A 17,022-nucleotide genomic window follows, 5' to 3' on the forward strand; every position below is an offset into this window, starting at 1 on the left:
AGGCGACCCAGTTGCCAGGCGACTCCGGCGGCGTCCCAAGCGCCGCGCACGCTTGGCGCCCACCGCGCAAGCGCGAATAGCTCCAGGCTAAGGCCGGCTGTGAGGTGGGGACAATGACACTTCACAGCTTTGTTCACGTATGCCTTTCTCTGTACTGAACACTTTGCGTGCCTTTAATCCTAGAGTAACCCCATGAGTTGATAACATTATCCAGTTCACAGACAGGAAACTCAAAGAGATTGAGTAGCTTCCCCCAGATCACACAGGCCTGATCCCGGGACTGCCAGGCCCTGGTCCCTGCTCCTCGCTTTTCAGGCCGACTATCTGGTAATGATACAGATCACTGTAGTGGACCCAACACTCTGCTGACTGGAGCAATTGTGCCGGAAAGCAAGCCAGACCCAGTCATCACCTGCATAAAACCCTCCACGGCTCCTCACTGGTCTCAGGACAGAGTCCAAATTTCTAGTCTGCCACTCAAGGCCCTGGGTGATGGTCTCCTCCTGCTGTGCTGGACTTACTACCCCAAACAGACAACTCTTTCCTGCAGCCTGGGCTGCTTGTAACACTAACCACCTCTTTGTTCTTCAGGACACAACTTGGTGCTCACTTCCTCCATGAAGCCTATCTTCTCCCCAGCTCCAAGTTAGTAAGGGATCTCATAGCTTAATTATTCCATTGGCATACTTCCCTCCCCTAATTCTCTATTTACTTCTCAGTTTCTTCCTGCCTACTCCAACTTCCCTGAAGGTGGAGGCCATGTCAGTCTTGTTCTCTTGCCTCTCTGAAGCCAGGAATACACCAAGAGGTATTCAGTAAGTGTAGCATAAATGAATGAGTAATGGACTTGAATCAAGCTTCATACTACTCTACGAGGCACTTCCACATCTTGTGTGATCCTCACAACAAACTCTTGAAGTAGATAGTTAGGTCCATTTTATAGCTGAGTGAGTTGAGGCATAGGGAGGAGGTGGAGCAATTCACAGTAAGTTCTTCCCCTAGGCCTGAGCCCTTTGCAGTGTAACTCACTAACAAAGGCACCAAGCATCAGTCTCCAGCACATGTAGCTTTGAAATGAAGACCACTGACTCAGACCTGTGTGTCAAGAATCCCATATTGTGGTGTGGAGCTCTGGCCCCTACTGCTGTCCTTCAGAGGACCAAATCGTGAAGGGTCTCTATAACCCTGAGCATCCTTGCTTTTGAAGGAAGGTGGTATGGAGAACCCTGGGTTGAAAGTCAGGAAATCTGGGTTCCAATTCTGGTTCTAACTCACTAGGCAAATCATTTTGATTGTGTGAGTCTTAGTTTCCTTATTTGTGCAATCAGGGAGCTGAATTAAATAGATTCTCAAAACTGAGAACCTGGGGTCTCTCAGAATCTGGGTGCATAGTCTTTATTTTTTTTAATTGTCCTCCAATTTTATTATTTTTCAATCTCCTTTTGATCTTTTAAAATATACATATAATGACCTATATAGCATATATATATATATTAATTTGTGAAACATAAAAATATAATAACCGCCAGTGAATTCACCACCAGAATATTATCAATGCCTGTGTCCTCTTCCCCTTTCCCAGATCCCATCCTCCTCTCCAAAGCTAACTACTATCTCATTATTCTGTTATCACACAGTCTCACAAGCGCCTCTGGAGGCCATCTAGCTCCACATGCCTCACTCTCCAAACAGAAACTAGTTCACGGGAGCTCAGTGACTCTGGTCAGCTTTTAAACAGCCATTAATTACAGCAATTAATTTTGTAGCATGAGCTCTAGAAGCCAGGCATATGATATTCAGGCATCATTAGATTCAGAACAATGCAGATTAAGGTCCCTAAATGGTAAGCATGTCGATCTCTTGCCTCTGCAGGGTGCTGGACTCCAATCAAATGCCAGTGCTATAGCAAGAGCTCTTATGCCATCATTACAGACAGGAGGCGCCTGCAGGAAAGACTCAAAGGAGGGAAACACTCCAAAATACATCAGAGCTGACTTGGAAGGGCCAGAGATGGGGGATGTCATTGTATTCTGGGTTACAAATTATTTCTTTTCATTTGCGTTATTTACTGAATAGGCAATATATACATATAAAGGAAAATCCAAAAAGCATGAAAGTAAAATGTCTCCTTTGGTACCCAAGCAACAGGTAGTCCCCACGTATGGCCACCACTGGCATCTTTCCAGAGATAGGCTCAACTTACACAAGTAAATATGATTCATTTACTTTTTAATGTTGTGGCAGCATACTTCAAACACTGTGCTTTACCTTCTTTTTCAAATTTAATATTCGTTCACTCACTTAACATTCACTGATGTCTGCTATGTGCAGGTACTATTTAGCCAATGTGAAACACTGATGACTAAACACAAAAATCCTTTGCTCTCATTGCTCTCAGTGGAGGGAGATACACAATTACAATAAACAATAAGCCATATAATATGTTAGAAAATAGTAAGTGCCTGGGAGAAATAGAGCAGAATAAGGAGTTGGGAGGATGCTGTAATTGTAAAGAGGGTGCTTAGGGGAGGCCTCATCTGGAGAGAGCAACGTGAATACCTGAGGAAAGAGCATTCCAGGCCCAGGGAACAGCCAGTGCAAACACCCCAGTGCCTGGCCTGTTGGAGGAACACCAAGGAGCCACTGGAGCAAGTGTGGGATGAGATGGGGGAGGACGGTAATCAATAGGAAATGACTTAAGAGAGGAAAAAGAGCCAGGGCAAATGACGGGGGCCTCTTGGGCCATTGTAAAGATTTTATTAATCTGAGAAAGATGAGACATTGGAGGGTCTGGAGCGGAGGATTGACATGATCCGATCTGTGTTTTAACAGGAGATCCTGTTGAACTGGGAATAGTATAGGGGCAAGGGTGGAAACAGGGAGACCAGTTAAGGGGAGAGAAGATGATGGCTTGGAAGTGGGAGGCAAATGGAGGATACCGGGCAAATTTTCAGAGTAGAACCTACAGAATTTACTGATAGATCAAATATGGGATATAAGAGAAAAATGTCAAGGGATCTTCAAGATCCTTACATACATTTAACAAAAAATACGAAATATTTAGATACCCAGAAAAAAATCATATTTAATATATTATGAAAATAAATATTTAAACGCTCCACATAATCCCTACCACTTTGAGCCATCTCCCCCTTCCGACTATGGTGATTGTCAGGAAGATCCGTCCAGTGGGCGAGTCTCTCTCCACGATCAGCTCTGCCCAGACCCCGCCCCTGGAGCCCAGGCTCCACCCCAGCCGACCTGACCGCGCCTACATTCCCCTGTCCGGCCCCGCCTTCGTTACCAATGGTGATCGCCGGAGCCCGGGCCGCGTCCAGGCAGCAACCCAGTCGGGCGCCCGCGTCTCCCTCGAGACCCTGGTTGCTATGGTGACCGCTCCGCTGCCCGCGGTGGAACTCTTTCCGCTGCAAGCCCCACCCAGACCCCGCCCCCGACGTCCAGGATTCGTCAGCTGCCCGCGTGGCGCTCGTTGCCATGGCGATCTCTGCAGCTCTCCCCGCCAGACCAGGCCGCGCGGAACCCGGAACCTCCGCAGCCGCTGCGGGTGAGTCAGCCGTCCCCCGTGTCCCACCCTCGGCCCACCTGCGTGAGAGAGTGTCCTAGAGGCCGAGGTCGGGAGGGCGCCGCGCCCCCCGCCCACCTCCTGCCGCGGCCCCGGGGCCTCAGCATTTCCTGAACTCCCCCCTGGGCCAGGCCCGTGCTGATCCTGAAGGAGATCCGAGCCAGACTGAGAAGCACAGCAGCCCTCGGTCTAGGCCACCCTAGTGGGGAGAGAGGCCGAACAGCGAAGGAGAGGCAGGGCTGTTGAATAAGCGTCAGGGGCCGGGCCCTGGGTGGGAGGACAGGCCTGTGAGCTGAAACCTAAGCCGTCTCTCTTCCTGCCCCTCCGCGCAGAGCCTTCATCCCTTAGCGTAGGAGCAGGGACTCCTCCCCATTGTCCTTCCTGTACCTGGGCTGAGACGTCCAGCCTAGTGTTTCTGCTGTGCCTCACACCCAGTGATCAGCTCAGAGAGGGGCCACACCTGGTTGGAGATCCAACAGCAGAGCCTGGCCCCCCAAGCCCTCCATACTGCCTACAGAGTGAAGGAGATGACCTCTGGCCTATACTCCTGACAGAGAAGGAGGCTTGGATCTGTTTTTAAAACTACTGAAAAGTTAGGCATAAACTTGAGGGTGAGTCTCCAGGGATTGGCACAGCTCCCTAACTCTCTTTCCCCTGATTGGGTCTACAGGACTCTCTGGAAGGATGAGGTCCTCCCTGACACCTTTGGGCCCCCCTGTGAGCCGGGACCGCATCATCGCCACCTTCCCTAAGGTAGAGAGCCATTGGGCCAGTTTTTTGTGTGTGCACTGCTCTCCTGACACCACGTCCACCTCCAGCTTTCCCCACCTGCACTCGCCACCAGAAACAAAGCAGGTGAATCGGAGAGGTCAGACCCCAAGGACTTACCAGACTCTTGAGAAGTTGGGAGACTTAGCACTGACTTGCCCAAGATGGGCCAGCATGTTAAGGGTGACACCAGAAGGCAGTGTGGCATGGAGGTGAAGGGCGTGGATTTTGCGGTCAGATAGTCCTGGGTGTGAAACCTGATTTTGTCATTAAGCTGTGTGACCACAGGCAAATTACTCAACCTCTCAGAGCCACCGATACATTAATTCCTCTCATATCGGGGGCCTGGCTCGTGGTAAACGGGAGCTCCCTTGCCTGAATGATGGTTGCTGTTGTTCTCATTATTTTTATAATGATTATCAATATAGCACTCTAGTTTCCTGACACCAAATCTAGGGTTCTCCACCCTTACCATTCTGCCTTCACTTCCTGCTGAAAACTCACCACCCTCTGTCATCTGTATTACAATTCAATATTAATTGTAGCAGGAATCAGTACAACCTTCATAGGGGGCAGTGGGACAATATTTCTCAACACTACGCATGCCCCCCGCCCCCATCCAGCCATTCAAGACCAGGCATTGCAGTCATTTGTAAAGTAGAAAGTCAGACACAACGTAAATGTCCTCTGAGAGGGGGCTGCTCAGACACCAAACTGTTACTTCCTGACACAGATGTGAGGAGGAATGAGGGCAGCTGATGTGCAGTGACAGCCAAAATAAATTGTTAAGTAAAAATGCAAGGAATGGAGCAGTGTGCGTAGCACACTCCCATGTGTGAAAAAAAAGGGAAGGCGGAGAAAAGAAATGTATGTGTTTGTTTATATGTACAGACAATGTCTCTGGAAGGATACATCAGATCCTGCTGTCTGGAGTTGCCTCCATGTAACTTGGGACAGGCATGGAGGGAGAAATCCTCTCCATGGAATGGCCTTCGTGTCTTCTGAATTCTTTTCCCAGGCTGGTAGTGAGGAAGGAGGTGAAAGGAGCCTCTGGGTATCTCCATCTGCAGTCATTCTTCCTCCCTTTTGTGCCTTCCCTTCCTCCCCCACAGTTCTTTTTCCGTACACTCACAGAGAAAACCTTGATGCCTCAGACCTGTGGACAATCCCCCCAGGAATTTCCATCTCATCAGAGGCCCAGGCAATCATTTCCATACAGAGCCCGACAGTGATACCCAGGGATAACAGAGACTGGTGTTTAATGAACCAAAAGGAAGGGAAGTATGACTGACACAAAACAGTCCAGGTCTCGTGGGATGAAGGACCCCCTTTACGGAGCAGGACATCCCGGCTCAGAGAGAGGAAGGGAGGGCTGACTGAGGTCACACAGCTGGGGGTGTTGGAACTAAAACTTGACCTGGCTGTGGCTGACTCCAAGTTTCCGACTTTCTTCTACCCTGGGACACAGCCTGAGGCATCCGTCCTGTTGCTACAGAAGGTGAGATTCGCCCCTAACTGCCTGTGGCAGTCAGGGGTCACAGGCCACAGCTGGCCAAGTTCATCCTGTACCTCAGGGCCATACCACTTCAGACCTGAGGAATTTGTGGTCAGGTGGGGCAAGTCCTTCCCTTTACGCTGTGTGCCTCAGTTTCTCCATCTCTAAAATCGGCTCACACTTTCCGCCCAGCCTTCCTTGTTACAGTTCTCTAATCCATCCAAAATGGTGGGATTCGTTTAATCACCACTGTGTCCAGGCCGGCCCCCAGCTTGAAGCTGACATGCAAGTCAACAGGAAAAAGCAGCTAGCTTTCTCATGAGGCAGCTGACACTCTTCTGCATAAATATGGGCTGCTGGGATAAGCTGTTCCCCTGCATTTAATCCTCCAGTGACCAGATAAAGAGGTCCTGTTAGGAGTGTACCCACTTTACAGACGAGGAATGTAACTTGCCCTTTTGCAAAGCTCCTGCCCTTGCCTCTGCCACCTCAGTCACACCTGGAGCTGAAAGGGAGGATGGGCCAGAGCCCATCTCAATGCTTGAGAGCTCAGAAGAAACACTAGGGCAAGGGGAGGGGGCTGAGCCCCTGCCAGAGGGGAGCTGTGGTCCACGCAGTGCCCCGAGGAAGAGAGCGGGTGGCCTGGGGGACCACAGCCATGTTGTATAGCAGAGCACACCAGCAGTCTCCAGCAGTGCTCTTCTCCCCACGTCTTGCCATACTTCATGCTGAGCCTCAGCCAATCTGAGCAAAACATAATGGTCATCTTGAGTTTGTTTCTCTAATTTTAAAACCAATGTACATTGTGCATGTATCATGGCATCTTAATAGCCATGAACATTTGTTGAGCACTTAGTATGTGCCAGGCTGACTCTGTGCTGATTGGTTTACAAACGTTATCTTATCTTGTGCTCCAAACCTCTGAGGTTTTTACAGGTGGGGAAATTAAAGTTCAAGGACATTAGGCAACTGCCCAAGGTCACACGGCAGCTAAGAGTAGGCACAGATATTCCTGACCCCAAGGCCATGCTCGTAAACCACTGCCCAGTTCTACCTTCCAAGGAATGTGGAAGATTGAAAGTGCCTTCTAGGACACTTTCCATGCTCATATATGCATATTTAAAGAACAAAAATGGCATAGTGATTCATAGAAGGTATGGAAGGATCTTGGAGCTAAAAGGATCCTTACAGCCCACCCCTCATCTCTCCCCAAGAGGACCAGAGGGGACAGAGATCTGCCACATGCCTGCAGCAAGAGCACGGCTGCCCCAGGCAAGAGCCAGCTCTCCAGGTCCCTGTCTAGGCTCTATGGTCTGGCCCGACCCCTGCTGCTCCTCCTTGGGACTCACAAGACCCTGGAGTCTTTCTCAAAGCTGCTGACAAGATAGAGGACGGATGTGACAGAGGGATCAGAGAAAGCTAATGAGACCACCAGCCATGAGCCTTGGGGAGGAAATATGGGGAAGCAACTCACCACCTCTTGCCCTGCTCCGTGATGGAGCCACGGCTTCACAGCATAATGTGCCCATCTGTCTGTCTGTCTATGTCTCTCTCTTTCCAGTGGTACACACCTGCCGCCTGCCTGCAGCTCAAGGAGCACTTCCACGGGCAGGTCAATGCCGCCTGCCAGCGCAGAAACACGGGGACTGTCGGGTGAGTGCATGGGGTGCAGGATGTAGGGGGGAATGAGTACATGCATAGACCTGGGAGAGCACGAGTGAAAGGCACAGACTGCACCCGTACAGTCCAGTACAGGCCTAAAGACGACGGGCATTTTATCTGGTGTTACTGGACACACTTCTCTATAGAACAGCTTTCCTGTTTCTCAATAAGTTATGCACATGATTTCTCAGCCTGAGGTCTCAGCATAGGTCTGTTTCCTTGGTCTGGAATGTCCTCCCTACTCTGCAGGTCTCAGCATAGTGTCAGGCCCTCTGAGGGCCTTCTCTGAGCCCCGCACGACCCTTGCCCACAGCCAGGCTGTGCAGGATGTCCCTCCTGTGTGTTCCTATGCCCCATACACTTATCGCCCAGGGTGGCGTTCGCTGTCTGAATGCCTCACACAAGGGCTGTGCGTGTCCTGTTCCCGCCTCGCAGCACCTGGCACTGCCGTCAAGGGGCGCTTGCAACACTCACTCCTTCTTTTAACAAACAGCTACACGGGCCTGCTTTTGCCCCTCATCCTGAGGAGCTCACAGTCTGCTCAGGGGGTTGATTGAGCTCACCGGTTTGGGGAGGTCGCAGTAGGGGCCCAGCTCTGAGGTTCCCAAGGACGCTCAAAGTGAGGCAGGGCTCAGATCAAAATGGCCGAAGCCGCCACGGCTGTGGCATGAGGGTAATGGCCGCTGATTTGGGAGTGCTGGTTCCATACCAGGTGCTTCATGCAGATTATCTCCCTGACACTCCACACGAGCACTGGCGGTGGGGAAACTGAGACACAGAGGGTACCCCCAGCGCCTTGGCAGGACCTTTACTTCTTCCTCCGAGAAGCGGAGTCAGGAGCATCCTGTTCCAGAACTAGAGGCCACCTGGGCGTAGAGTCGACACAGCCTCTGCCCTTGCAGACATGTGCAGGTGCAATGCACACGGTCGCCGGCTGATACAGAGATGCCCGCTTGCTCTCTGCAGGCAGAGGGAGTGCCGGGTCAGGGGTTGACCCGTTGAGCTCCTTTGACATGAGCTGCAGGAACTCTAAGTACAATGTCACCCACAGTCCCAGGAATGCTGCCGCACAGAGTGCAAGACACGCCAGAGGGAGGTGCAGCTGCTCTCCGTGAGCAGGATCCCCAGAGAGCCCGAGAAGCTCAGCCAATTTGCTTCAAGCCACAGGCCAGACGTGCAGACCTGAATTGTTCCCATGACATGGCCTTTGGCCTGGTTGGCCCTTGCAGACACCCCCACGGGAGCGGGTAATGGTGGTGTCCCAGTCAAGGAGTGCCTGCTTACAAGGAGCAGGCGCCCATCAGGCACACAGCCCCGGGGTGGGTGGGAGGTGTGGGGGCTCTGCCCCCTGCGCTGTGTCCCTTACACGCTGGCACTGACTCGGCACTCTCAGCAGGTTCCCGGATGCGCCCCCAGCTTGGACGAAGTCCCACCTGGGGCTCTTCCCTTTGCTTCCTCGGCCTCTCATCAGGCCCAGTTCTAATTCTCACATCAGGGACTTGGGCCCAGCGCGGTCAGGGGCACAGCCCCAGGGATAGCAGAGTTCCCAGAACAAATGCAGGCTCTCCTGCCCTCCCTTCTGAGGGTCTGAGATGGAGACAGACATCCCAGTGTTCCAGCAGGTAGCCTGTCCCCTGTCCCCTGTCCTCGGGTGGAGAGCGCAGAGAAGGAAGGGCCTGTGTGTGTGAAGATGCTCTGGTGACTATAACTGAGAGTGACCCGACCACATGTCTCGCAGGCTCAACCTCTCCAAGGTGGTGGTCGTCGGCGACCTCTACGTGGGCAAGACCAGCCTCATCCACAGGTGCGCCTGCCAGCCACGCTTCCCAGCACCAGGTTGTCAGGCCTTTGCCTGAGAGGCCCAGAGGACGCTGTGGTGCTCGGAATAAAACCCATGGAGAGGGTGCAAGAAATTGAGGAGAGGGCGGGATTGGTGGAGAGAGCGGCATCCCAGGAACCTGGCGTTGGCCACACTGTCCCCCTGGGGCCACGGGCTCACACCTCACTGCCCTCGCTGCGAAAGGATGCCCCGTTTCTCTTTCACTGCCCCTGACTTGCAGTGTTCGCTGCGGTGTCTCCCTCCCCGCATAGTTCTCGTCCACGCGTCCCTGGTCTGTCTTCATGGACCATCATCTCCTTAGTGATTCCCAGTGGGAGGATTTTTTGTTGCCTCCAGGCTTTTACTGTCACGAGTGAAGCTTCCATGCAGCCCCTCTGATAACTTCCTTGGCTCCCGCAGGTTTTGCAAAAATGTCTTTGACCGTGACTACAAGGCCACTATCGGGGTAGACTTTGAAATCGAGCGCTTCGAGATCGCCGGGATTCCCTACAGCCTCCAGATGTAAGTCCCTGTTGTGTGTTGCCGGTTCTGGCATGACTGGCTTGGGCCCTGGCGTCTGCTGCCTCCAGTTCCACTGGCCTGCTGGCTCCGACCACACTAATCGCTTAATGTGCTGCCTCAATTTCCCTTTCTCTCTCTGCCACCGCACAGCTGGGATACAGCAGGGCAGGAGAAGTTCAAGTGCATCGCCTCTGCCTACTACCGGGGCGCCCAGGGTGAGCAGCTGGGTGATGGCCACGGTGGGACCGTCAACCATGGGCAGCAGGGGGCTCCCCGCCAGGCTCTACAACAAGAAGACCAGGTCCTGTGCACAGGCACTGAGAAACCCCCAGGCCAGTCCCCAGAGGCGGGGGCCTGGGGGGGCCTCCCCTTTGGGGACGCTGTGGTGGTGCGTGCTCCGTGTGAGTCTCAGCCCTGGTTCTAGCTCAGAGAGATGTGCAGAAGGGGACACGCCTGTCCAGAGACCCCAGAAAGAAGAGCAGAGTTGACTCTAGCAGGGGGTAGGCTAAGCTGATGACAAGAGAAACTGAGGGGGTGGGGCAGCATCTCGCCATTTTCTTCCCTCCCTACTCCCCAGAAATCGTTTCCCTAAAGCTGCTTCTTGCTAAGCGCCCTCACAGCCGTCGCTGCCATTGGTCACGTCGGCCCCACTTCAGGCTCTGGACCAAGAGCTTTTATAGTAGCTGCTCTGGCTTCATCCTCACAGCAGCCCTGAGAGCAAGAGGTATCGTTCTCACCATTTCACAGATGGGGAAACTGAGGCTCTCAGCGGTTAAGGCCCTCACCCGAGTTCCCTTAGCTGTCAGTGACAAAGGGGAGGTTTGAACTCAGGAGCCCCAAGGTCATCTTGCCTCCCTGGAAGCCTCACTGTGGCTGGGCTTCTGAGTGTGAGTCAGAGAAGCCGGTGGAAGGGAGGGGAGCAGCCATGGGGTGTCTCCTTCCCAGACTCCATTGTGGGGTCCAAGGCTGAGTGCCTGGGGGACCACTCCAGCAGTTCCTGGGGAGCGGGGCGCCCCCCTTGTCACGCCGTGTCTGCCTCACCTGCCGCTGACCAGCTCTTGGCTTTTCCCTGGGTGTGCAGCAATCATCACAGCCTTTGACCTCACTGACATGCAGACTCTGGAGCATACCAGGCAAGTCTGGGGTTCTGCAACCCTGTGATCCCTCAGGCTTGGGAAGCTGTCCAACCTGGGCCCGTGAACTGGGCCCCCAGTGACAGGTGTGGGTGACCAGCTAACTTGTCAGACCGACTGCCCACAGGCTGCTTACTGTCCGGTTGCCTTATTGCCCCTCAGGATTTACAGCCATCTGCTGAAAGCAGGGCTGGCTCAGGGTGCACTGCCAACAGAGCCGCATGGCGGCCGGTGCTCAGAAGGGCGCGAGCTTACTTTAATGCTCTGCTGTCGCCATCTTGAAAGCCTTAATAATTGTTGGATGAGGGGCTTTGCATTTGCACCTTGTCCTGGGCCCGGCAAATTACGCATAGCCAGTCCTGTCTGAAGGGACATGATTTGGCGCTTGCTGTCTTGGGCAGAGATCTGCTCAAGAGAACTAGCAACACCAGCAATTCTGAGAGGCCATCCTGCTTCTGCTGGCAGTTGTCCAGCTAACGGACCACAGCCCCTTTCACCTCATTTTTATTTGAGGCATGGGTCTGGGGTGATCGTTCCAGTTGACGACAGAGCAGGACTCACCCGTTACATGGAGCAAGGGCAGAGCCACGGCCAGAACAGGGTCTTACAACCCCATTCCCCTGTGGTCTAGCCAAGGCCCTTCTGGCTGCAGGACCAGCACCTGCTCAGCCAGCCCAACTCAAGGTGCCTTCCCCACACCTTCTGCCTCAGTTCTCCAGCCCTGGGGAGGAGCCAGGTCTACACCCATCCCCTGGTCTTCCTCAGGCTCCTCTGGGTGGGTGGGTGGGGCCATTTCTCAGCCTGTCTTTCCCCAACCCTGTACCCGCCCCCACTTTCCCCCTGCATTCCAGGCAGTGGCTAGAGGACGCATTGAGCGAGAATGAGCCGGGCTCCTGTTTTGTGTTCCTCGTGGGAACCAAGAAAGACCTTCTGGTGAGCAGAACAGGGCTGGAGGCCCGGGGTGGCCCCCAGGAAAATGCATCAGCTTTCAGCCCGTGTTTAGGGAATGCAGGGTGTCACTGACATGCCTAGATGGGGATTTGAAGACTGCAGGCCTGCGAGCTTAAAGTTAGGGGTGCTCGTCTCAGAGAGGGACAGCTGGCATTCAGACTAGCCCGGGACTGCTGGGGTCTCACCCAAGGGCAGGTACCCCCAAAATGGGGCTTCCCAGCCCAAGGTGAGATGGGGAGGGAGGAGGCACCGTGGGAGGTGGGGATGACCTCCCCAGGTGCCTTTCTGAAGACGGGCCACTTCTCCCAGTCAGGGGCGGCATGCAAGCAGGCAGAAGTGGAAGCCGTGTGCCTGGCCAATGAGATGCAGGCCGAGTACTGGTCGGTGTCAGCCAAGACAGGTGAGTGGGAACGGGGCCAGCGTGGGAGGCTCACACCTTTCCTCCCTCGGGTCTATCGGGTCTGTTGAGTGCCCGCGTCACAGCCATCTGTGCTGGTGACCAGGCAGGGCCTTCCGTTGCCTGAGTGGAGTCTCCTCATCTCTAGGGGCGACTGGGAGCCCTGCCTCTTGGGCGACAGGAATAGCGATGCCTAACCCTCTGGGCAGGTCAGTTTCATCCCTGGGAAGTCACTTCCGTGGTCCCAGGATGAAGCGGCAGGTCTGGGATTAGAACTCATCCCTCACCTATAAACCACTGTACATCCTGCCCCCATCCGTGGATGCCAGGTAGGAGGCACCGCCTGGCACGTAAAAGGGCCCAGTAACCTGGGGTTTCCATCCCTTCCCCAGCTGTCATCGTGGAAGACACAGAAACATGGCTCATGGCCCCTAGCCCTCATCCATATCCTACCTGGTCTGTCCCCCAGCCCCTGAGCTACCTTCCTCCATGGGCCACTGCTCAGCCTAGCCCAACATCTGAAAGATTCCCAACATCTCTTAACCTCAGTATTCTCATCTGGGAAGTGGGTGATGCTGTCTATCTCATTTTATTTTAATGTTTGAAATTGCAAAAGCCATATATATTCACCAAGGACAATTCGACAATACAGAGAAGCAAAGAACAGAGTTTGAAAACAGGTTGTTGGGACATGTATTGAAATAACATGCAGTGCCTGGTGCATAGAGGCTTTGGGGACTCAGGAAGTACGCCCGACCAGTAGTCCTTTTCCTGGTGAGGGGCCAGAGCGGACACAGGCCAGGGACTGGGTGAGGTGGCAGGAAGGCTGAGGGTAGGCACCACAGGTAGAAGAAGCACCACCTCCAGCCCAACACAGACAAAAATATGGCAGCTCCCAGGCCTGGTTCCCTCTGCTCCCTCTTGATGGCATCCCGTGCCCTCTCGTCAGTAACAGCGTGTTCACTGAGAGCTCCCTGTGGGCCAAGCAGAATTGCCCTGTGCAGTTGTGCAGGTTGTTGACTGCACAAGGGCAGTGTGCGTGTGGGGGACCAGAACCTGGCCCTGTGCCCAGATGAGCAGCCTCCTCCACCTGGAGGAGGATTCACAAAGGCTCCATGTGGGGGCTGGCAGCACATGTTAATTCTCACCGCTGCCCACTGGACAGGTGCTCACAAGTGACAGGAGAGCAGGCACCCTCCAATCGTCACACCCCCCCACACCTGGCCCACAGGAGGCGCTAAGCACTGATTGACTGGAAGAGTAGATGCTAGGAAGCGAAGGCTCAAAGTTTGAGGGAGCTGCCAGAGCAGGTGGGCAGAGTGGAGAGGAGGCTGGAGCAGGTGGGAAATCAGGCCAACCAGCCCGTCGCCTGTACTGCACTGTCCCAGGCAGCCCCAGAGGCGGACTGCCCTGGCCCCCATAATAGCCACTGGCTCCCACTGAAATGCATCTGCAGGTAAGGGCAGAGGCAGACAGGGTCACAGCTGTTTTCTGGACCCCCCCAGGGGAGAATGTGAAGGCCTTCTTCCTCCGCGTGGCCGCCCTGGCGTTTGAGCAGTCGGTGCTGCAGGACCTGGAGAGGAGGGACAGCAGCCGGCTCCAGCTCGGCACTGGAGACCTCATCCGTACGTACTGACCCCCGATTGGGGCTGGGGAGCAGGCATGTGGCCTAAAATCCACATCCACCATCCTCCCATCGCCCTCTCTGGGCTCTCCTTTTTCCCATCACTCTGACCTCATGCCCGCAGCCTCCCTGACCCCACCTGCCAGCTGAGACTCCCTCACTGGCTCCCCTTGTCTGCCTGGCAGCCTCCTCATGGGCCAGGCTGGGCATTCCAGGCTCCATGGGTGTGTCCTGGCTTTGGCTCTCCTAGTACCTGCCTTTGCCCACTCTGTTCCACCACCTGGAATGTGTCCCCGTGCCAGGCCTTGAATGAGAGGCCTAGAGGTTCAAGTTCACAGCTCTGACCAGCTGTCACCAGAGAGTACCAGCAGGGGGGCCCCGCCCAGTGTCCCTGTAGGTACCTGGTTGATGCCAAGCGACTTCTCCCCTCCTTACAGGAATGGAGGAAAGTCTACCCGAGACCCAGGAGAGCAAGAGACCCTCCAGCCTGGGTTGCTGTTAGCTGGGGACTGCCTCAGAGGTCTCCATACCCCCCCCACACGCGTGCAGTGCCTTCTGTGACTGGAGGGGTGACATGGAGCCTAAGCCCTGTGACACATCTGTCCACCCACTGTGCTGAGCCCCAGCACTCAGCCACTTCCCTTTAGGGGGCAGAGAGCCAGGAAAGGCCCTCACGGCTGCCTGGGAGCCCACACTGCCCAGCTGGCTGGGGCACTGGGGTGATGATTTGGAAGGCCAGTCTTACCTGCAGAGTCACCTGTCACCCCAGTCTTGAAAGGCCTCAGGACTGCAGACACAGGACTCTTGTGCCCACGGCCCAATCCCTTGCCCTCTGCACGTGTCAGCAGGAACTGTTTCCTGGCTTTCCCAGCTCTTTCGGGTCAGCCTCCGAATTCTCCTCATCTCAGCAGTCCAGGCAAGCAAGGTTCGTCAGAGCCAGCGCGCGAGGGAGCACCCAACTGCCATCCCTGCCTAGGACTTTTATGTTCACAACAGGGCTCAATTCTGGGCCTCCCTGTCCACTGTCCCTCTGCCACAGACTTGTGGGGTCCCTGGGTAGCCCTGCCTCTCTGGAGGAGGATGGGCTCGAAGGTCTCTCCAGCCCTGATCCACAGGCCTTCTCTGGCTCCTCCTCCTCAGTCCCTGGAGTCCTGCCCTCTGGTTAGTGGGTGAAGACCACAGAACAGGCCAGGCACGCCCCTCTAGCCCGCCTGGACAATGAATTTCTCCAGCCGTGCTGTGAGAAGAAGCCTGCCCAGCTGCCCTGAGGTCACTCGCTGTTGAGCATGTTACATCCCAGAGCACTGCCCTGCTCTGCCCCCGGCCGCAGTCACCCAGACTCTGCTGGACTGGTGCCCACTGTTGCCCTCGCCACCCCTCTCTCCCAGCAGCCTGCATAGGAAGGGCCTGGGGACGAGAAAGTGGTGAGCACATGCCTCTCGGGACGTTTGTGACGGCGTCTACGTGTCTTTGGGGGACATCGGAGGCCCTCCAGAGGCTCACATGCTCCTGTCTCCACTACCCATCCTTCGCACCCCACAGGCAAGAACGGCCTAGGCCTCCCCCCGTCCTAGCTTCCACCCAGAGTGCCCTGCACTCTCCATGCCCTCATGTTGCTCTTCACTGCCCCCCATCCGTCCCATACCCCCGCAGCCCCGGGTGTGTGCCCCCTCATCCCTGCTCACCTTGTACCATAGGCAGGCGGGAACGTCTGGATGTGTCCCACCTGCTTCTCACAGATGGTGAGCGTGTTGCAGGCTGTCGTCGTGGTTGGTGCCATTGCCCAGCACCCCAGTGCCCAGCGCACTGCAGGCACTCCCAGCGACTGCCAAACACTGGCGGGGAAGAACACTTACACTTCTTCTGTTCTTTCCCCCTTCCCCACATTTTTAGCTCTTTCTTTATATATAGATGAAAAATACTTCTTTGTATAAATCCCTCTTAAAGAAATTATGTGCTTATTGTAAAACAAAACAAGACAGTACAGAGCTTTGTATACAAAGTGAAAGTCCCCCTCTAGTGGGTGGCACTCCTGGAAGTCAGTGTTATTCACAGGTGGTAGGATTCCTTCCAGACTGTTCCTATGTGAGTACAGCCATGGTGTTTGTTGGCTTGTTTGTTGTTTAACCAGAATGACCTCTCCCCACACATGCTGCCTGGCGCCCCTGTTCTTAATGACTGCACGTTCCTATGGCAGCTGCCAGTTTTCCTTCGTGTGTATGGGCCAGAGTCTATTTACTCTGCCCCGTACGTGGGACATTTGGTTTGTTTTGTCTTTTACCAAAGGCGCTGCAGTGACCATCCCTACAGTTATAGTTTTGCACACTCAGGATTCCCCAAAGAGGCCTCGCTGTCCTCTTACAGACTGTGACCCCAGCTTGGTCCACTAGACATAATGTTGGGGAGCAGGCTGCATTGGGGGTGCGTTAGGACCAGGTTTGCAGCACACACGAGAAAGCATCACAGGATGGGAGAGCCTGGCCACAGTGGGCTGTGCTCTCCACGACTCCCCCTTCCCTCTCCTTCATGCCCCAAAATTGGGGACAGTCATGGTGTCCTGCTGTTACTAGCTCCTGAGCTAGAACCACACTGTCTCATGTGCACCCACCCTCTGTCAGTGGCTCTTTATTAAACTCTCATGTTGCCCACTGTGTGTGCTTCGTTGTTTCTCACCTATTGATACGTGTCTTCTCTATCAGAACCACTGCACACCCAGGCAGGAGCAGCCCCAGGCCCCCCTCAGTGGTTCTACCGATAAGACCAGTCAACAAAGACATTCTGTTCCGACACGTCAAAATTTGGCCTTAAATTTCTGGAGTAGAGACCCAGGACCACATGCATGTCTTGTCCCTCTGCCCTGTTTCCCCGGCCCTTTCTCCTTTCCTCCCCTGCTCTCTCAGCCCAGCTCTCCCCCTGGCATTCAAAGCCCCTCACCACCCCTGCTCACCCCTGCAGGCCACTATGCGTCAGCCTTTCTCCCCAGTCCTTTCATCCCTGGTCACAATGCAGCCTTTATACACCCCAGTCCCTCTTTCGTGTCCAACTCAGTGCTCCTGCTCCAGGAGTGG

At 54.6% G+C, this 17,022-nt stretch overlaps 1 protein-coding gene across 5 annotated transcripts; it reads left to right on the forward strand.

Moving 5' to 3' along the window:
* Positions 1-3,308: 3,308 nt before the first annotated feature.
* On the forward strand, positions 3,309-16,608 carry RAB36 (RAB36, member RAS oncogene family). Of its 5 annotated transcripts, none has more exons than XM_081036562.1 (12): positions 3,326-3,565; positions 4,254-4,336; positions 7,408-7,499; positions 9,247-9,312; positions 9,748-9,849; positions 10,000-10,064; positions 10,427-10,573; positions 10,931-10,982; positions 11,834-11,915; positions 12,243-12,333; positions 13,836-13,955; positions 14,392-16,607. In XM_081036562.1, exons 1-12 carry the CDS (start codon positions 3,496-3,498, stop codon positions 14,454-14,456), a joined length of 1,035 nt encoding a protein of 344 aa, XP_080892688.1. In that variant the 5' UTR covers positions 3,326-3,495; the 3' UTR covers positions 14,457-16,607. The 5 variants fall into 5 exon arrangements, with proteins under 5 accessions (XP_080892691.1, XP_080892688.1, XP_080892687.1 ...); XM_081036561.1 differs by having other exon boundaries at positions 10,931-10,986; positions 11,838-11,915; positions 14,392-16,605; XM_081036564.1 differs by lacking the exon at positions 10,427-10,573 and having other exon boundaries at positions 14,392-16,608.
* The last annotated feature ends 414 nt before the right edge of the window (positions 16,609-17,022 follow it).

Source organism: Rhinolophus hipposideros (genome assembly GCF_964194185.1).
Source record: "Rhinolophus hipposideros genome assembly, chromosome: 24".
Classification (NCBI taxonomy): domain Eukaryota; kingdom Metazoa; phylum Chordata; class Mammalia; order Chiroptera; family Rhinolophidae; genus Rhinolophus; species Rhinolophus hipposideros.